At 41.9% G+C, this 20,279-nt stretch overlaps 2 protein-coding genes across 15 annotated transcripts; both read right to left on the reverse strand.

Annotated features, from left to right (window-relative positions):
* Positions 1-862: 862 nt before the first annotated feature.
* On the reverse strand, positions 863-11,286 carry tpd52l2b (tpd52 like 2b). Of its 14 annotated transcripts, none has more exons than XM_081706756.1 (11): positions 11,060-11,286; positions 10,787-10,932; positions 10,097-10,220; positions 9,486-9,637; positions 9,151-9,299; positions 5,719-5,766; positions 5,139-5,240; positions 3,852-3,878; positions 3,282-3,326; positions 2,619-2,667; positions 863-2,503 (listed from the first exon to the last, which is right to left on the reverse strand). In XM_081706756.1, the coding sequence occupies exons 3-11, from the start codon at positions 10,107-10,109 to the stop codon at positions 2,414-2,416; spliced, it is 675 nt and encodes a 224-aa protein (XP_081562882.1). In that variant the 5' UTR covers positions 10,110-10,220; positions 10,787-10,932; positions 11,060-11,286; the 3' UTR covers positions 863-2,413. The 14 variants fall into 14 exon arrangements, with proteins under 14 accessions (XP_081562882.1, XP_081562881.1, XP_026862768.1 ...); XM_081706755.1 differs by having other exon boundaries at positions 10,655-10,932; XM_027006967.3 differs by lacking the exon at positions 10,787-10,932.
* A 515-nt stretch (positions 11,287-11,801) lies between these two features.
* On the reverse strand, positions 11,802-19,980 carry trim101 (tripartite motif containing 101). Its single transcript, XM_027007020.3, has 11 exons — positions 19,591-19,980; positions 17,584-17,732; positions 17,184-17,358; positions 16,984-17,079; positions 16,614-16,847; positions 16,475-16,497; positions 16,244-16,368; positions 15,842-16,143; positions 15,288-15,449; positions 14,429-14,498; positions 11,802-12,459 (listed from the first exon to the last, which is right to left on the reverse strand). Exons 1-11 carry the CDS (start codon positions 19,753-19,755, stop codon positions 12,401-12,403), a joined length of 1,560 nt encoding a protein of 519 aa, XP_026862821.1. The 5' UTR covers positions 19,756-19,980; the 3' UTR covers positions 11,802-12,400.
* Positions 19,981-20,279: the final 299 nt, after the last annotated feature.

The following is a 20,279-nucleotide window of genomic DNA, read 5'->3' on the forward strand; positions in this document are numbered from 1 at the left end:
GGTAACTTATGTATTTGGTGACCAAAAAAGAGCTCAAACAAAGTATGTTGATAAGGTTGACAGTTCATGGAACCAGAACTAACTTTAAATAAATGACAGACATTTCACATGAATGTTTGCCAGGTGTATGTGGATGCAGAAGACATTTTCAGGCTGAATTCAAACCTAAATAAGACAATAAGACAAACCACAAATCTAGCTGAACAATGTGAGAATTAGAGATCCTGCTTCTGAAGCCTTGATGGCCTGACAGAATTTCTTTTATTCTTCACTATACAGGTTACTGTACTTAGTATCTTACCGTTTAGTGTATTAATCTATATGTAACTGGTTGGTAGTAAGCATTCCAGAACCACTAGAATACCAAATACTTGAATTTCTTTATTCAAAGAATTCAATGACGTCAATTGTCATTTTAGCTTGACGCTTTAATTCTGTGATATGCTGCCACCTAGAGGCACTAGTAATGCATGCTCAGGGTGGAAGAACGAGATAAAAGATTTCAATGCGTCAGAAGCCAAAGGTTTTCAGACCATTAGAGGGGGAGAGAAGCCTAAAATTACACTTAAGTGTTGTTTCTCTTAAGTAGCCTACCTAAAACAGCTCAGCTAAGAGTAAAACAAGCAAAGTTACACAGGTTCTGTCACTGAGAGAACACAATGACATTACATACAAAAGGATTTAGTATCTTAAGATTGACCAAAATGCTGAGTACTCACCCTCCTCACGAACGCACTGAAATATAAGTGTTAAGATTTTAAAATATTAAAAATACAAACTGACCACAATTGTGAGCATGAACATGTAACTTAGTAGATTAATTAGTTCACACTTCACATAAATGAGAGCATCAGGCACAGTAAACGTTTGAAGGAATGCTTTATTGATATACAAACATAGACATTAACATAAATGATAACTATTCCACAAATCTCAGAGAAAACCAAATCCTGTCTTTTTGTACAGCTAACCTATGATCCCTACATTAAAGCTATATGGTGTTTGCACTCTACAACAGCCAGTCCCATTTACACATATGCAGCTCAAGGGTTTTCTAAACTTTCCCTCAGAAAGTATGTTTGATACAATATGTCTTTCTCCCCTTGATGATAACTAGAGTCAGCCACCTACTCATTAAATGTCATAAGAAACTGCCATAGCCAAGTTCCCCTGCTGTGTTACTGGCAACATTTTGTACTTATTTTTGGAAAACATACACCATTATTTCTTGAATTTTTGTTAAGAATATAGTAATAATGCATTGTAAAACTACTGAAATAATTCAACCCTTTGACACCTATAAAAGGTGATAATGGTGAAGAGAGACACAGAGCAAAATTAATTTGGCCAATAACATGTACCCATGACCTTGGGTTTAAAAAAAGTGACCGTGCTACCATAAAAACGGCTGAAATCGGCAGTCTTATAACTTAATATCAATAACAAAAAAAATGTGACACCACCGGTCTTAGTCAGTGTTTTACATCTTGAGTTAGTGTAGGCTAACGTAAGAGCTATGTTCAATAGTGACACCTGCAGTGAGTTAGTGTGAGTGTGAATTGGTGAAAGAGCTCTTTGTTTCAACAGCAGAAGGTCTTTGAATAGCCTCAGATCGCTGGCAAAGCAATGGCACAAAGAAAAGGTAAGAGGACTCCAACCTACACAGAGAATAAACAAAAACAACCCACCTGGACAGCCACTCTAACTCGACCCGAGAAATAAGACAATACGAAATTACCTTCACGTAACATGCTTTGACCAGCAAAAATCAACAGAAAGTGTAAGGCAGACAGAGAGGATTAGACATTCACCAAAGGTGCAGCAAAGCCTTGCTTCACATTGTACTTGGAGTAGAAAAGGACTCAAATGAGCAGCAGCATCGAACACTGCAGCGAGTTCCTACTGTGAGCAGTTCTGCCGGCAGCCCCTCCCCACTCCACGCTAATAGGGCCTCCTCTTTTACTCCTTAACCATCTGATGAGTGAAGCTCGGCAGTACAGTTTAAATATAGTTATCTGTATTCGCTCATTTATTTATATTTATATATATATATATATATATATATATATATATATATATATATATATATATATATATATATATTGATAAAAGTTATGTAAAAACATTATGCAAAGCTGTGTAAAATACTTTATAATACAAAATGGTTTAACTTTTTTCTCTTTTTGTACAACCCTTTTGGCTGACTATATGTTACATAAGCTGTGGGGTGCAAGAGAGTGAGAGTGTGTGTGTGTGTGTGTGTGTGTGTGTGGAGAGTGGAGGGGTGACATGTGCACATGCAAGCCTTAGGTGGGAGAGCTGAATGAGAGAGGGGGAGGCCGACGGAGACTGAGCGGGAGGAGTGATGGCAGCTGTAGAGGGTCAGGGGAGCATGCGGCGTGTTCTCGGTGCCTCAGAACGGGGCGTTGTCCTGCGCTGGGTTCGGAGAGTCACCCGGCGACTGCGGGCCCCCGCCGTTGGCCCTCCCACCAACCACCTTGGACTAGATCAACAAGCAAACAGTCCGTCAGCCAGAAAAGCAGATGAGACGAGGTTCAGACGATGTAGAGGTTACAGTACCGCTTTAATGTGCATGTCTTCGTGAGATCTGGCCTTACCTTGAGGTTCCCAACTTTGTCTTCAAATGATTTGAAGGTTGGAGAGTTTCTGTAAATAATGCATAAAGTTTTTTATTTCCAAATATTTTGGAAAAAGAACAAAATGAAAAATTTAAATTTTTTTTGCAAATTCATCCACATGAACACAGAAAATTTTATAACACACGCAATCATCTTTTAGTAACATGTTCTATGTATTGGTTACACTTTACATTAAGGTTCCCTCAAGTTCCGTTGTGCTTAACAATTTTATTTCCAAATTTTAGAGACAAGCGTTTTTTTGTTCCTTTCACTATGTAACGTACAAAACTGCCCGTTTCTTTCCCCCTTACCAACCTAGTGTTCCTCATACTGTATTTGCTTGTGAGCAACACTGAACACTAATTACTTTAACCTCAATTACAGCTTATTAATGCTGATGGTTATGGGATGTCAATGTTACCTAATGCTGCAAATATTAATATCCAAAAGAACTTTAATGTCAAGTGTTGCTGTGTTAATGTATAACTGAACATTTCCAATCATTAGGAAGGCCATTACATTTTTTAAGTTTTTGGTAGTTCAGTTCTGGCTTGTAACATGCACTGTACCTCCCTGGGGCCATGCTGTTAGGCTACAGAGGGACAGTTAAGGGGACTCTGGAGATGATCTGAAATACTTTACCTCATGACTGGCATACTTATCGAGTGGCGGATGGAGTAGTTACTACTTCGAATGCATTAAAAGGAGACAAGAGGTGCCGGTGTTAACAAGCAGGAACGTCGACAAGAGAAGCAAAGCAGTGCCAACCAACTTTGTTTCACCAGCATCTAACTGCAAGTGGGTGGTTATGTTTTATTTATTCATTCATTTATTTATTTATTTTTTACAAAGTCAAGCAAAATAACCAAAATGAAACAAAAACAACGTACAGCCCACTGAGCACCAATATTTCGTAGGCTTATTTGATATCTGGATTATATCCATTGTGCAAGAGAAGGAATCTCAAGAGACAAGCAGGGCATATCAAAGAAAACAGGAATTTAATAATATTTAAGAAAAACGTATTCACAAATTAAAACTGTCAGGAATGTAATATGGTGGCTCAAGCCCATAGTATCTACACTGCTAAGCTTTTACCAGGTAGACATTCTATTACTTCACATTTCATCTAGAATTCCTTATATTCACACACCAGAATGATCTACTAATGGTCACTTTTTTATTATTAATTAAAGCTCTGATCAGTCTTACCCAAAGGTGTTAGAGAAAGGCAGAGCTCTGTAGGGCCAATCGGGTGCAGCGATTAAAAGAAAAAGGAGGAATGCAAAACCAATCAGGGTGAGCAAACAAGCATCAGGCAAGATCAGGGCAAGCAGGGAAACAAAAAACAAAACAGCAGATACAACAGAACAGCATTTATACCAAGATTATAGCTGACGTGTTTTATTCTAGGTAACATACTCCACACTCTGTTTGATTTTGAACAGCACTGTCATACTGTTAACTAATGTCAGGAATGGAATAATGACAATGAAGAATGAATGGGAGTAAATGCAGATGATTAAATGGAATAAACACACGGCAGTAACGGAACATTCAAATGAAACCCAAAGCAGCCATTAGTGAATAATATTATGCATCAATAGCCCTACAGGATTATAATTTGGATTAAAACCCACCCTGTGAAATAAAATGCTGGTCTGGTTATGACCATTTAAAGAAGACTCTCTGGCCTGCACAGACATTAATAGACTGGGAGCCTTTGATAGGATAAAGACAGCAATTACTTTGGCTATAGGAGTACTGCACTGGAGGCGGCATGGAAGGTCAGCCCCGACAGGGCTTTGATTCTGACCAGCTGACAAACACCATAGCATGGGGGCTCATCTTAGCAGACTTAAAGATGAGGCAAGTCAGAGTCCAGCATTGCATCCACCTCCCTATGGTCATTCAAACCTTTGTGTGCATTTGGGTTGTGTGGGTGTGGGAGTGATGAATAGGGAGTTTGTACAAAAAAAGGAACCAGGTGTGGGTTTTGTAACTCGTAAAATACAACAGAGCTTAAAATCAACCAAGTAAACAAGGGCTCAGAGAATAAGCAGATGACATTTGGGGGGAGGCAAAAAGGCAAAAAAAAAAAAAACCCAAAACAAAACCTGAGACTGTCGATCGATCACTTGCCTGCATAAAAAAGTGACCTTCGTATTATGGCTGATAAACTGAAACAGAACAGTGCAACTGCACAGAACAAAGCACGGAAGCCAGAGGGGCACAGAGCGTGTGGCATGGGGCAGGAAGGAAGGCAGAGCAAATGAAAGATCAGCACAGGAACCACTAATGTACTACAGGAGTATGCAGCATTAGCCAAGAGCATTAATGGAACATGGCACAAACACACAAACCAGACGCATGAAGCATAGGCCGACGGCACAGCAGGATGGACACTGTTGGGGGCTGCAGAATGAGACTATGCATGAGGCGACCCAATATGAGAGTGAAAAGCAAGGGTGGTCGGAGCCATTTCGGCTCAAAGTTTACCTCATGTCTCCCAGTTTCCTGCTGATAGCCGAGCCCATGGTGGTGAAGGCCGCGGAGGTCTTCTGTCCTGCCTGAGACAGAGTTTCCTGAGTCTTCTTGTACCTGTGAGAGGAGTGGAAGAGAGGAGGAATGTGGCGAGACAGGGAAGAAAGGGAGTGATAGAGACAGGAAAAAAAAAATGAACATGGGTAAATGCTGTTGGACAACAGGAATGTGGTCCTTCATAAGGAGTTATGTCCACTGGGAGATGATACACAGACTGAGCAATGTGCTAACACTTCAGCAGGAGGCAAAGTAGTTGAATTCAAAGCCAGAGAAACTGACCAAACATTGACTGCCTATTCGCTAAGCACCCAAGCATTCACACCAATGTGCTGGAACACACACTGCGCAACAGATCTATGAATGAGAGCGCTCTCAAAAAAAAAAAAAAAAAGCCCCAACGCGACGAGCAGCCATGACAGAGTAGCTGCACCCCTCGACATTAAAACAAAGGACAAAGGACACAGCAAAGCAGCGTGGGGAGAAACTCGAAGAAACATGGAGAAAATTAAAAAGGGAGAAATCAAAGACAACTCACACTTCAGAGTGGGTAATGTCGTCCAGAGTGGCGGAGGCTGAAAGATATCTACAAACAAACAAGGTGAACATGTTCATATTCCCACTCTTACAAGCAATGCTGAACGTGGGATTAAGGACATGCATGATTTAAGGAACATTAATCACAGGGGCACGTTAACAGAGGAACAGTCACGGACGGGATCAAAACACAAGCACACGTCAAACATAGAGCCACCTTAAGCGACCTGAAACCAAATGCATGTGAAAAAATGGTAGGGAAAGTGCAACTCTAGAAGGGCTGTTAAACTTGACAACACATCAGTGCTGCTGTTTCAGCTGAGCGCAGTAAAGGCGCAGTTTGTAAACGTGTCCACACAACAGCAGATGAATTTGGAAATGTGGAACATGATGTAGCATGTAGGGCTGCTGAAAGCGCGGGTTACGGGGCATTAGCATTAACGCTCACAGGTACAGCTGCAGAACCACGTTGGCTAGGAGATTGCGTGCAGGTTGCACACACCGTGATCATCGAGCATAGCTGCAGACCTGCTTGCCTCAACACAACAAATGGGCTGCACCGAAAATCATTAACGGCAGGATTTAGCAGATTTTGGTGAGGCTCAAGTGGCTGGGCCATTAGGCCAGGAATATTCCCCAGGGAGAAACTTAAGGAGTGGCAAGTTTCTCAGTTCTTCAAGGACGTTCAATGCACAATCATAAGCTAAATCATGGGAGACGACTGCATGCAGCTTGGAGATGAAAATCAGTACATCCAACCTTCTTCTGAATAATCTTCTGGTACTTCAATTTTGATCACGATCAGCAAAGCTACAGTGAAATTCCACAGTTCCATTACTGTAAGAAGTGGCCCAGGCTGTTGGGCTCTGTGTGATTTGAGAGGGAAGTGGGAGATCTCACACAGTCCTGAACTTGTAGCATCTCAGGCCATTCCTACTCTAGAACACACCACCCACATGCCAAGTTTAATTAGAGGGGAGGGGAACCACACTGAGTTATCTGAGCTTTTCACCATTCTTCATTGCAAACTCACACGTGACTCAAAAGCACTGTTTAGTAAGCCAACAACAAGGTGTAGGCAAGATAGTAGTTAAATAGCAAAAAGGCAATACAAAGGCCATTTCCCTACAAGTGCAGAGCTTGCCTCCAATATGGTCCATGGTGCACTGCCCCAAGCCCTTGGGGCTACTCCATAATGTTACGTGGGAACTGACTAGATTCATACACTTTGGGCTCGTGTTAAGTCACATCCAATCTGGTTAGACCACACCCCATTTAGTTAGGCCCCACCCTATCTAATTGGCAGCTACCTAAGATATTCAAGTCTGTTTGGTTATTTATTTATTTATTTATTTATTTATATAACATACTTAAGTACCCACACACTGAACAATGGCCTACAAAATCTCCCTAAACAAGCCTAAAGTGAAAACATGCATTCATTAAGTTCATAAAAGGTGATGCTTTTGTCAGGACTGCTATTGGGAAACCACCAAAGTCAGAGATTAAAAACAAAGAACATGTAAGAATTTTACACTTCCTTAAGAAAGTGCAGAAATAAGGTTTGTCTTTTTTCCTGTGTGCTATATAGATATAAGAAAGAGAGCGAGAATGAAAAAGACAAAAAGAGAGGAAAAAAGGAGACAGAGAGTCAGTCAGTCTCTTTAACCCACATCCAGCACACGAGAATTCAACATGACAAGTCTATTCTTCTTCTGGAAGATACTCCACCATAGCGCTAGGATTTATCCAAGATGCAGAAGACCACTTCAAGGAGGACTGCAGTTGCTCAGCGAACAATGGCCAACCCAGGTTATTACTGATGTGTCCAACTCTCGAACATACTGAAGCAAAGTGAGGACTGAAAAAAACTGACAAAAAGGAATGAAAGTCAGCCTGCTTGCTAGGAACGGAACAGAAGATCATCTGCTTCAAATGAAGCAATGAGCCAGAGGAGTAAAAACTATCTGTAAATTATCTGAGGCAGGCAGCAAATCAGTGTTTCAGACACCCACTGGCACTGAAGAGAGGAAGGACAACACACAGGGCCTTTGTTTCGTGCCACTGCAGAGGCTTTAGGAATAGGCCAGCACTGGCAGAGCTCAGGCAGGCCACAGCTCACAGAGCACGTTAAAGACGAGTGAGAAACAAAGTACTGCTGTACCTAGAGTTAGCATGGTCATAATACATAAGGTTTGGGTCCACTACTGCCCCCTGCACCACTGCATAAAGCACTTAATCTCAAGCGGCTCCGGGTAGGATACCCCAGTAGCTCTGGGATGTTACACATTGTAAACAATATTGCAATTCTACCAGATTTTTGCTGAGCCAGGAACTTCTCCACTAACTCCACTGGAGTGTCGTTATTCACAATAGGAAAAAATTTACCAACATCAAAAATGAATAAAATCAGCTAGCTCTGAATACCACTGCATGTTTTCCCAATAAAATGTACGTTAACTTGCCTCGCTTAAGGTTAACACAGGCCTTTAAGCTGTTAAAGAAAAAAAAAAAAGACAGATAAAATACTGCCTATGTTGGACCTGAGTTTCCATTTAGAGTGGAAATGCAGCCAATCCTGCTTAAACAGGCATTTCCATGCCACATGAAGGCTGCTTTTACGACAGCCAGCTCGGTGGTGAGAGGGCTCGAAGCAAACACCCAGCAAATGCGCCAAAGCCAGCCAGACACTCACACATCACATCCTACAATCTTCTCGCGCCACTGGTGCGGCATCTCTGCCGTTTTCAGACAGCTACAAACACATGCAGGTTATGATCGGGAGCGCACAGCACACCATGTGATAGTGCTGAGGGCTTCCACTGGAGCTGTTGGCAGAACTTGCTGCTAAACGTTGGAAGAGTTACTGTGGCACACGTTTTCAGAGTAGCCCGCCATCAGTCACTGGTCAGAGTCTGACCCCGAGAGCTGGCCTTTCCCATACCTTCCTCTTTTAGACTAAACTTCATCATAGTACTGTCCAGTACAACTGCTTAGAGCAGCAAGGTAAATCAGCCTTATCAGTAATGGCTGTGAGTCACTCCTGACTCACCCGACACCCCCACAAAGCTCTCTCATAACGCAGCAGCCTAGTCAGTAGATAAAACAATTGCACTCAAAGCTTTTAACTGGTGGGGGTGCTGGTAGTCTCCTTGGTGCACTCACACTTTTATATGTAAATCCAGAATGTCGACACTGAACGGAGAGAGAAGCTGATTTCAGACATCATGAAGCACAGGGAGGACCGCAAGTTAGCCAAAGGAGAGTGCTGTGAGCTTCAGAAGGATTAGTTCAATGAACAGGAGCAGGCCTTCTATGAAGTCCTCTTTAGCTAGCAGGGCTTGCTCTGGAACCACTCCATCTGCATCCTGGTTAGGGTGGGAGCTTGGGGAGAGGGGCTGAAGTAGTGAGGGTCTGAGTGGGGCTTACTCACGCATTTGAGGTCTGGACGTCCTGCCAGCCTTTGGAGATGTTCTGTTTGAGTTCGCTCAGGGGGCTGAGGCCCAGTTTGCGCTTGAGCTCGGATGCATGGCGCTCTTTGGCCAGCAGCACCTGCCGTAGGGTCTGAATCTCTTCCTCTACCTGAGGGACATGTGAAGACGGTGACACTAACCAAAGTGACACCAGCCAAAAGCCACACATTACAGCAAAGGCATTGGAGACAGGGCCAACACAAATCGACTGCGGCTTAGGTCGGTTTAGGTCTTTGAGAGCACATTAATGCAATGTGTAGGACCGGAAATGTGTAACTTATTTGCTGTTGTTTACCTTGGTGAGTTCAATCCTCAGCTCTTCAGCCTCCTCTTCTGTAAGCCCTGGGGGGAGTGTTACTGGTGCGACCCCAGAGGCACCCCCCTCTGCTGGGACCTCTGCCAGGGAGCCAGAGCCCAGGGCTTTATTTGGCGAATTCAGATTGATGTCTGTGTGAGACATACAGAGAGAACAGCAGACAGAGATGGCAGAGGAAGACAGACAGTGAGCGAGAGAGCAAGAGCAAAAGATAGATGCACATTTACAATTCTTCTCGATCTTGCTTTGAAACAAACTGACATTTTGTTGATAGTTTTGCAGGCTATATCGGTTATGTTATTCATGATAGCCTACAAACTATTTATTTCCTTGTCAGTCAAAGCACTTTTTAGACTCATATTCTCTTTTTTTAACATCAGGTGTGTTAGTATTTTCTGCAGTGGTAAAGATCACTATGAAGGATAGGAGAGGTATTTATTGGTGAAATCATTGCCTTTCGCCGTTTCCCCTCATACATTTCGCCCACAGAGACGATGTTATTCAGGTCTGCAGACAATGGCACTGTTCTGCACTGCCAGAGCTGCACGTAAATGGAAAATGTATTAATACCACAGGGTGTCGAACAATACCGTATGTGCTCATCTGGAAGAAGCGAACGCGTGCTCTAATGACGGGTTGAAAGCCTCTGGGTATTCCTTACGCATTTTCTCTGAACAACAGCTTTCGACCATTTAAACACCTATCACAGTCCCTCTTGGGCAAAAACAAAACAAAACAACAAAACGGTTATTCTAAACTCTCTTTCATGCTACAGTTTGTATGAACCTGCATTTGCAAGTCAATAGTTAAAAAAAAAAAAAAAAACCTAACAAACAAAACAAAAAAAAACATATCAGCAAGTTACATGCGACCAATATAACTGAGGTGTTGTGACAGCGTGCCATGTGCGAGACATGCAAGGCGATAATACTACTCTATCGTGTGGCTAGAGGACCAAGATAGCGGACTTCAACTGACAACTAGATAGCGACTGGCATCACGGAATCGATTATTTGCCACACCCTCAGTAAATGCGAGAAGCAAGCCGTAGGAAACCTTGTTATTTGACAATCACTCTAAGTGCCCGTCAATATTACATTGTAGCCCTACAACGGCTCCACATCATGGTGAAACTATTAGTTACCTACCGCAGCTTTAGCGTCACACAGTATGCAACGAACTGTTTTATACACCAGGAAGGACTCGAACTTTCAGTGCCAAACAAACAAACCAAAATGCAGAGTTTGATGTTATGCAAAAGCGAACATTACTTCGCTTACATGTAGCATTCTATGGGAAAACATAATTTAAAAGATCACGATGTGTTGGTAAACTTGGGTTTCGAAGGTCCGCTTTTTCTACACTGGCCATCGGTGGAGTAATTTGATAGCATACTCTGCCCTGCTTTCTCCTTCAACAACAGTCACTGCGTATGAGCCAGCAAAAAAATTATTATGGTCAAACATCAATTACTGCTTACAAAAATGACTACAATTACAGTCATATCTGAAATTAAACAACAGTGAAAGCAATGAACTCTTAGTTCTTTTTACCTTGACTGGCGGAATCCATGACGTCGAACAAACAAGAGGATCTTCTATTCAAATGATTCTTGACAATATTTTTTTCGTCGAGTGTTATATAAAAATACGTTTGGCCGAGGCACTAATACAGCTGTATCGAAAACATCCAAAACAAAAATCCGTTACGGAGATTCTACACAGGCATCAGACGTATACAGCCAGCTCAGCTTGATGGGCCACTGAGATATTGTTTTCCGGCGCGCTTAGATGACGTTTTAAGCAGTTTGTTTTCTGAGAGAGGTATGAAATGGCACTGCTGAACAGTGAATGTGGAAATATGACAAACAAACGTGAATTCATTATACAAAACCATGCGCCTTTGTACAGTACCACCCTACTGTAGCCTATAGTAGAGCATGCACAATTTGTAAGATAATTCCTTCTATGCCACTGATGATGAGTGAATTCCTGACTATAAGACCACTGACTGCATAGGCCCATTGTACTTTGGCAGACTGTTCTCAACATAACACTGGCAATGTGGTATGACAATAGGCCTTGTGCTGAGAGAGTGCGTCAGGTACAGCAGTGCTGATGGAGTTACACATCATTGTCAGTCCACCCTCCTAGAATCCAACTAAATTTCATTTAAAGGTTTGCATAGGTTTTGAAACAATTGCTTTCGTTTTTTCCAGGTAGGTAATAAAATAGGTTAAAAATAAATTTAAAAATTAATACATTTTTAAAAAATGTAAAAAGCAAACAACTCACATGTGTCAGCAACAGATTTATTTTCCATGTTCTGCTTTTATAGAGCCACATAATCATTTAATATGCATGCGATAAAAATTAGTAGTAAAACTGAGTAGAAGAAGGGAATAGAAGTAGCTGGGACTCAAATAAAAGAAAGCTGTAGCAAATTATCAAAAGCAACTATTAGAGCAATCCAACAAATCATCTCATTATTGGGATACCTTAAACACAACCATACATACACCTGTAACAACCATACATATAAAACTATAAGCCTACTAACTTTTCCTAGGAGGATGATAAGGTAGGACTTTAATGCTTTATATAACAATAGTAACAGTAATCCAGGCACAAAAACGGGGGGGGGGGGGGGGGGGGGGATTAAATACAAAAATTAAATACTTAAACATTGTTTACTAATATCTGTGTTGACAATTACCAAAAATTTGAATGGCATCTTGAAGCTTACCAGACATCCCTTGCCCTGAGGTAAAGCTCATGTTTGGACTTCTGCACCAAAGTGTCTCCTGGGCCTGACAGCCTTTCACCGAGTGACATGATTACTTCTTCTTGGCAAGAGGATTAAGCCAGGAGAAGGAGAAGTTGAGACGAGTAGGCTCACTTGGAACAGGAGGAGGAGAGCTGAGTCCCACCACTGAGGTCTCTGCAACTGCAGCCTGTTGGAGGCCATTTGAGCAAAGAATGACAGCCATATATCAGAATATCCAGGAATTTTTTTTTTTTCATCTGGAGCTCTAGTGCATCTTGCACTGACTGTAGAAGTGAGAATGGGGAGCGTATCACTTCACATTAAAGGTGCTATAGAATGGACAACTGCATTTACCTTTGGTATAGTTGAATAAGGAGAGTTTAGTACATGGAACTAATATACTATGAACCTCAGACATTGTTGTCACCTCTTATTGCCACCTCCTTATCCCATATAAGTAAAACAGGGTCATAAAACAAACCAGTCCCAAAAACCCTAGACTGTTACCTAACAGACTGATTAATCAGGACAGAGGAGAGGATCATAGGATGTAGTCTTCCGATGCTTCAGGACATCTACAACAGCAGGGAGAGGAAGCGCACTGGCAAAATAACAGCTGACCCCTCTCATCCTGGACATCACCTCATCCAGCCACTTCCCTCTGGCCATCAAAACTAGCACAACCAAACATGCTAACAGCTTTTTCCCCAGAGCTGTAGGGCTCATCAGCCACAGTGAACACACCACACTTAAACTAACCAAACAACCTCCCTTACTGTACAGCAACGTCCATGTAACATACTTTTTTTGCACTGTACAGATGCAACGTTTCGGCAAATGTTCATATAATTCTGTAATATTTTGTAAATAGTAAATTTTTATTAATGTCTACTCCGACCTGCATATGTAGAGATATTCATACATCTCTTAGCTCCCCCCCATGGCACTTTACTATTCTTATTCTCTGTTCTTCACTCTGTTTATTGTATTTTTATTTTATTTTCCCTTAGTGAAATACTTATTTAAAGTCTGTGTCTGTTTAGTATGTTACATATAGGTGTTCCCTCCCCAAGACAAATTCCTTGAACTTGATAAAATAAAGTGATTCCAATTGAAAATTCGAAATTAAATTTATGCCACTAAAATATGCATACACCGGTCCATGTTCTCCAGGCACGGTAGAAACCCTATGTAAAAAAAATCAGCTCATTTAATTCTTGTGCTAAATCATAGAGTTGGAAATAGGTGTGTAAAACCACATTTGGGCATTTTCGTTCTCACCAATGTCACATGCCTTTTATATAGACATCTGAGATTAATTAATTAAAATACTGAATAAATGCATTCTAGGACACCTTTAAAGGACAGATATGACTTACTGATTCTATGGATTTGAATAACTGCACTAGAAAAACAATTCTACCCTACATTGTCGTTTTTTTTTTTGACTACCCACCTGACTAACTGTCTGCCTGCCTGCCTGCCTGCCTGTCTCTATCTCCCTACTACTGGGGGCATCAGAGTTGCTGTGAAAGGGTGTATCAATGCTTTGCTCCATCTCTCTGCTGTCCTGGGCTCCCACTGAGCAGGGTTCACCCTGGAAAACGAGAGAGGGAATACACACTGAATACTTCACCTAAGTTTGTTTTCTTATCTTTCTGTCTTTTCTTCCTGCCCTTTTTCTTTTGATTCTAGGTGAAGGCTTTGACCGTGCAGGCTTACTATAATACTGTATTTTTACTGGACTACATAAGGGTAATTCTACAAACTATTGGGTGTCTTGTGAAGTTACTGTTTTTCAAGTTAGTGTAGGCCATGGTTGTGGGTTTTTGTGTCAGTATGTAGACTTACTAGTTTTCCTAACGTGTTCCAAAAATTGAACATGTGTAACCAATAGCCATCTACAAATATCTTCCATTTAGACGTCCACATATTATTAAAACTTACAGTGGCATGCATACATTTTCAAAACATGCTTTCTTTTGATTGCATCACTGTTGATGGTGCAAGAAATGAAGGACAAATTAAGATCACTACAGTTAATGCAAGTGAATGTATGCACACAAAATGTAGTGGTAATAACACTGTCTGTGTGTTATTATTAGGCTAGTACCTGGAAGCTGTACTTCCCCAGCAGTGCTATGTGTAAAGGATACACTGAATGCTCCCCCACACCCTCTGGAGGATGACCAACAAGGCCAGGACGTAAAACACAAGGGTGATGGCCTGAGGAGAGATGAAGGTGAAGATGGAGACAAGCACACACTGCTGCAGAAAACAATATGAGTCAAAGGAAAGGACCCCAAACAGCACTTGTGTTGTCAGCTGTTCTCCAAATCCAATCTAAGGTATTCAGTGCTCAAAGATTTCCCCAAAGTCAAATATTTTCTCAAGCCACAGGTACATAGTTAAGTCCTATGAATTAAGTTCTTTCTTTAGAAAATAACAATAAGCCTTATATGTGTGGCACGGTGGTTAGCACATTTGCCTCTCAGCACTAGGGTCTTGAGTTTGAGTGCCTATCTGGGTGGAGATCCATGTTCTCCCTGTGTGGGTTTCCTCTGGGGTCTCTGGTTTTCAAAAACATAGAGGTTAGGTTGATTGGATACTCTAAATTGTCCTGTGTGTATGTCCTGTGATGGTTGGTGCTCTGTCCTGGTCTTAACCTCCTCCCCTTTCCCTGCACCTGGTGCAGTCCCTCAGGGGGCTGCGGTTTCTGATCGAGAGTATGCTGTGCGCAAATTGGCTGCCGCTTCTCATCAGGTGTGTGTATGGGTAAAAGCTGATGTCTGTCTGTAAAGTGTCCTTGAGTTGGAGAAAGGCACTATATAAATGTAACCAATAATAATTATAGAAAATGAGGTCCTTTCCTTAGAAAAGAACAAGAGGCTTTGTAAATAGGTGATGGCCATGATGCAGCAGTTACTGGAGGAAGAAGAGAAGCAAGATAATAAGGTGAGCATAATGATCGCTGAGATGGTGAGCATATAGTGTCCATGATCTGTTGAAACTAACCTGTGGAGACATGGAAGTGACCCTATCCCTGTTGGCAGACCCTTCCTCCAAATCATACATGTTCTTCTCAACTTCTGACCCTTTCCCTTGCGCACTATCCAGGGAACCACTTCCAAGGCATTTATGGTTCCCAGTGGCCACAGGTATCAGACTACCACTCATCTGCGTGGATAAAAGCATCTGTGGCAGCTGTAATGGGTGTTGAACTGAAGGTTCCCTCACTAGTGATGCACTTTCAGGAACTTCCAAAACATCACTAGACCTTGTTTGGTCTGAATAGAGCATTTGCCTGTTGTTGGGTTTGTACCAGCTTGGATAGAGGCTGGTCTGTTCACCTGCTTTACCCACATCATGCCTTTCACATCCTAATGATGACATGCCCTTGTAGGTGGTAATGGAAATTAGAATATGCTTGCAAATGTAGAACAGATTACAGTGCTAGACATGTTTGAGGTAAAACCAGTAATTGTTTCAGTGATAGAGAAGTCATATGTATATTTTTAATAATGACATTAAAATAAAAGTGACAGTAGCTACAAGGAGACTGACTATACCTGTTGAGAGTTCCACCAGCTTTTTTCACAAAGGACATCTTTTTTTGTTTCTGCATGACTCTCCTCTTGTGGTTGGAGATCCTTGCTTCCCTCAGACAGAGCATTCTTTATTCCCCTGCTTTCTGACTTCAGTTCTTGATCTTGACCAGAGTTCTCTGTGTTCAGACTGAGCACTGGTTCAGATGCAGGTTCAGGTTCAGGTTCAGGCTTACTTTCAGGTTCTGGCTGCAGCTCTGGCTCAGGCTCTGACTCAGGTTCTGGTTCTGGATCGGGATCTGGAGTATCCTCAGCTTCCTCTTCAACTACAGGGTAATTAGCACTGGCATTATTTTCCCATTTGTGAGAACAATAAAATTATATTGTTTGCCTAAAAATCCATATTCTTGACCATTCATGGCTCACTATTGATGAAGTCCAGCTGGTAGAGAGCCCTTTCCGCCGCATCGAAATCAACCTTATAGTGATCCATATTTTCATATCCAGGCACTATTGTCTCCATTGGAGTGCAATTAGTTGCCTCGTTGACTCTTTAAAGAGAAGAAGAAAGTTTGGTATAAAAGGAGATGGAACTGAAGAAAATGTTAAATCGCAATGGAGAAATGTCTGCTGACTTATGTACAAGTAGACACTTACTGTTCAATAAGGTTTTTTGAGGTCTACAAGAAAGCAAGAAAAAACATATTTCCTTCAATAATCAATACAATATGAAATATAACGGGTGTTGCCTAGAACCTTAAGGAACACAAATGTTGCTACAAAAATGTTTGAGTACCTGCAGAAATGCAGCCATCTCGGGCTCTTCCATGGCATTCAAGGCTGTCTGCACCAACTTTGAGTTGGTGTCCACATGCTCACTGTAGGTATGCACCAAGCTCCTGGCCCAGCTAGTCTTTTCATCCTGCTCATATGTGATTTGCTGCATCATGATCTTACGCCTCTCTTCCAGAATGCCACACAACCGATCAAATTTCTCACACAGTATCTCCTTCTGGTTTTGCCCATTCTCCTGTTAGGTGTTACACATATTCTTATACTTTGTATTTAAAACATTTAATGAGACAGTGAACTGATAAAGATATCAGAATTTAGATTTTAGATGTTTCAGCATCATAGGGTGTAATGAAGGTCAGGTCCAGTCAAACCTCAATGTTACTACAGATTTCCTCTAGATTATTTATGCAAGCTTGGATGCGGTCATTAGTGACAACCAGGGTTCCAATCCCTTCACTGAGCTCAGTCTATAAAATAAAACAGCATACATCATATTTAACTGTGACTTCCCTGAATGTTTGGAATCTACACAGCATCTACACAGCATCTTTCATACTCAAGTCAGTCTTACCTTCTGCTGTTGATAGACCTCAACTAGAGGGGCTACATGACAGGTGTTATGTGTCCCAAATACTTTACAGAGTGAACAGGTGGGGACCTGACAAGTGACACAGTAAATGTTGAGCTTCTCCCCCTCGTGCTCCTCACAGGTTACTTGTGCAAGTGGTTTTGGTGAAGGCCTAGAGCTAAAGACACACAGAACTGCTACAAAACAAAAGTCTTAAAATCTTCATTTCAGAACCAAATCCAACACACACACACACACACAGCATGTTTAAAAGCTTGTGGTGTATACCTAAAGGTCAGCTGAAGACACAAGATTCTCAGTAAAAATACCAAGTAGAATTGACCAAGGGATGGACTCTGACTGAAATGGTATATTTTATAAGGAATGTTGACTCATTTCTGACCTTTCATATGTTTGCTTGTAGACATCAATGATATTTTCCACTAGTAAGTTTCTCTGGAGTCCATATACCCCATGGCGGTCCAAAACAACTTCATGTCTGCATGACGGGCAGTGAAAGCGGCCTCCAATCCCAACCTGGAAAAGAGACGGCTGCACCTCTTACTCAGTATGCTGTTCTTGTGATGTTATTATACACTTTAATTATTGATTTGCCTTTGGAATCAACCTTTCAAGAATAGTTCTCGGGCCTCCCGACAGTTAGGAAAGAGCTTTGAGAATCTTAAGATGACTGCATCACAGGTTCATTAGAATTAGTACATTGCATGTCCTGGGAGGATGGCAAGACTAATTAGGGTGTCAGGGTCTTTCAGGGTCACTTTTGGGACATGGATTCTGAAATAGAGGATATTTTACCCATGACCACCATTTGCTTCAGATTAATCTTCTGTTACTATAGGGATGTATAAAACATAACTTGACAGAAATCCCTTTGAGGCCAGTTTTCTTTTTCTGACCCATCACTGATATGGTAAAGCTAGAACACTCCTGTAAACAAGTGTGTCTCAGTGGTGTTGATATGAATTCCTGATATGTACAGATAAATTGCAGTTGTTTCTTCTCTGTCTCTGAGGTATAGAGAGGGTGTAGTGGAGGCCATGGTGTGGAGTGGGCGAATGGGAGAGTATGAGATGGATACAGTCCTGAAATAGTCATGCTCTTTAAAAGGCCCCAGCAGCTGAGACATATGGGCTGAATGGAAATCAAAATCCCTGCTTAAAGGAGAGGTGCCCACTTCATGTCCTGCATGGCCAAAAGACGGCACAGTATGGAACCTTTCCAAACACCTGTTCAAATTTGTAATCATTAAGCAAATAACTGAATTAAGAGTGCCAGAGCAGGGTAAACATAGAGGGTGAAAACACCTACAGCTTTAAAGGCATTACCAAGACAGGACTCTGGGAGACTATTCTCATTATCCTTCCGTTGCCAGCCCAGGATTCATTTTGTTTCCCTCAGTCGGCAAGATTAACTGAGAAGCTTAGGCCTGAGAGTACCTGCAGTGTCTTTTCATGACATTTATAAACAATATAGAAATATAGAGTACTCACTGAACCATTATCCTCTCTCCACAGAATCTTTTTCAATTACCCACAATGCCAGGTTCAAAACTACGTAATAGGAAGGCTTCAAATTCAGTAGGTAACTGTCCAACATCCTTTAAATAATTTAAGTCTCCTGTGAGATCTGCTAATCAGAAATTATGAATAAACAAATGTCAAGTTGACTGGGTTTGCCTGAGCTATGGACAGCAGCCAAAATATGCAGAGATCCCTGTGACAGAGGCTTCACGTTTATATCAAATTCTCCATTGTCTGTACCATAAGGGATTAGTCCAGCTCAATGGCAGCAAATGTAGGGCATACACTATATTTACACCAAGGCATTTGGACTGAGTTCAGGCATTTATAATCCTCACACCTGTTTGGGATCTGCACATTTTCATGGCTATCAAGCTATTGGCAAAGTGTTTTGACATATCAATATGGCGCTATTACTACACACATGGCTTTGTAAATATGTTACGGCATGCGCTGTATACTCAAGTGCTTGTGCAATGCCTTATGCACCTGCTTTTGTGAGCACATAAATGACCAACACAGAACTGCCCAGATGGACCTTATTGACTCCAGTATATCCCTGGGTATGATGAACAATGATGAGCAACATACCCATTAAATACACTTAGCTAGGGAGACTGTCTAATAACTAATACGTCATACTAGTGCTTGGTGTACTGTTATCCAAAATTTTACTAAATGTTGGAGGTTAGTTTTGGCCTTTAAATAACCTCAAAAATCCCCAGTTATGACTGGCTCTAGTTATATCATTAGACCGATATACTTCCCAAGAGTCAGTTACACTGTATACAGCCCATAAAAGATGCACGTTTTGATTCACAAACACATCCCCTTACTGAATGTAGGCCGCTCTCGGCCCAAGAGCTCACCTGGTAGAGTTCGTTGGCGCACTTGCGGCACAGGTTGTGCTGGCAGGGCAGTATGACCACGGGCTTCGTGAACACCTCCAGACAGATGGGGCAGATGAGCTGCTTCTCTAGCGTGTCCAGTGACACATCCCTGTGCAAGGCATTCAGGTCCAGTGGAAGAGACATGACCTCCTTTCCCAGATCCACCGGTTCACTAGGAGGGGAGCGGCAACCACTTAGGTGTGTGCACGGTTCAAGCTCTTCAAGGATTCTGACCCCTGTTAACCATCCTCAGTCTTCATATCCCTGGACTTTGTTTTTGTTTTTCTGTTGCTCTGCCTCGTTCCTCCCCTGTGCTGCGACAGGGCAGAGGGGCTCCGAGAATTGAATCCTAACAGTGTGTGTGTGCGCGCACACATAGAGGTGTCTGGTTACAGGCCTGCAGCCCCCCTGCCCCAGGGGTCTGCTTTGCCCATATCAGGCAGGCAGAATGCTGGCAAGGAGATGTAGGATCCTTTCTCCTGTTACTAGGAGAAAGGAAGTAAGCTCAGTTCGAGAAACACAGCACGCAAGCATGTGAATCCCTCTAGTTACTTTTGCACAGCATACAGTATATATCTACTGTATGTACTGTACTTGGGTAGATTAAAACAAAATGCACATGGCTATGGGAAAATTGTTTCCTTTGTAAACAAACAAACAAACAAAAA

The sequence above is a fragment of the Electrophorus electricus genome, chromosome 24 (assembly GCF_041902795.1).
Source record: "Electrophorus electricus isolate QZ-2024a chromosome 24, ASM4190279v1, whole genome shotgun sequence".
Taxonomy (NCBI): domain Eukaryota; kingdom Metazoa; phylum Chordata; class Actinopteri; order Gymnotiformes; family Gymnotidae; genus Electrophorus; species Electrophorus electricus.

What these genes read in the sequence shown, in the direction of transcription:
- tpd52l2b (XM_027006965.3), bottom strand. An exon ending in GACATTACCCACTCTGAAGT is followed by an intron (nt 5,241 to 5,718) that starts GTGAGTTGTCTT and finishes CTCCTCTCACAG; the next exon opens with GTACAAGAAGACTCAGGAAA. An exon ending in ACAAAGTTGGGAACCTCAAG is followed by an intron (nt 2,504 to 2,618) that starts GTAAGGCCAGAT and finishes TTGTTGATCTAG; the next exon opens with TCCAAGGTGGTTGGTGGGAG.
- trim101 (XM_027007020.3), bottom strand. Translation starts at nt 19,755, where the DNA reads ATGTCTCTTCCACTGGACCTGAATGCCTTGCACAGGGATGTGTCACTG. An exon ending in AGATGGCTGCATTTCTGCAG is followed by an intron (nt 16,498 to 16,613) that starts GTACTCAAACAT and finishes GCTTTCTTGTAG; the next exon opens with ACCTCAAAAAACCTTATTGA. An exon ending in TCACTTCCATGTCTCCACAG is followed by an intron (nt 14,499 to 15,287) that starts GTTAGTTTCAAC and finishes ATCTCTCCTCAG; the next exon opens with GCCATCACCCTTGTGTTTTA.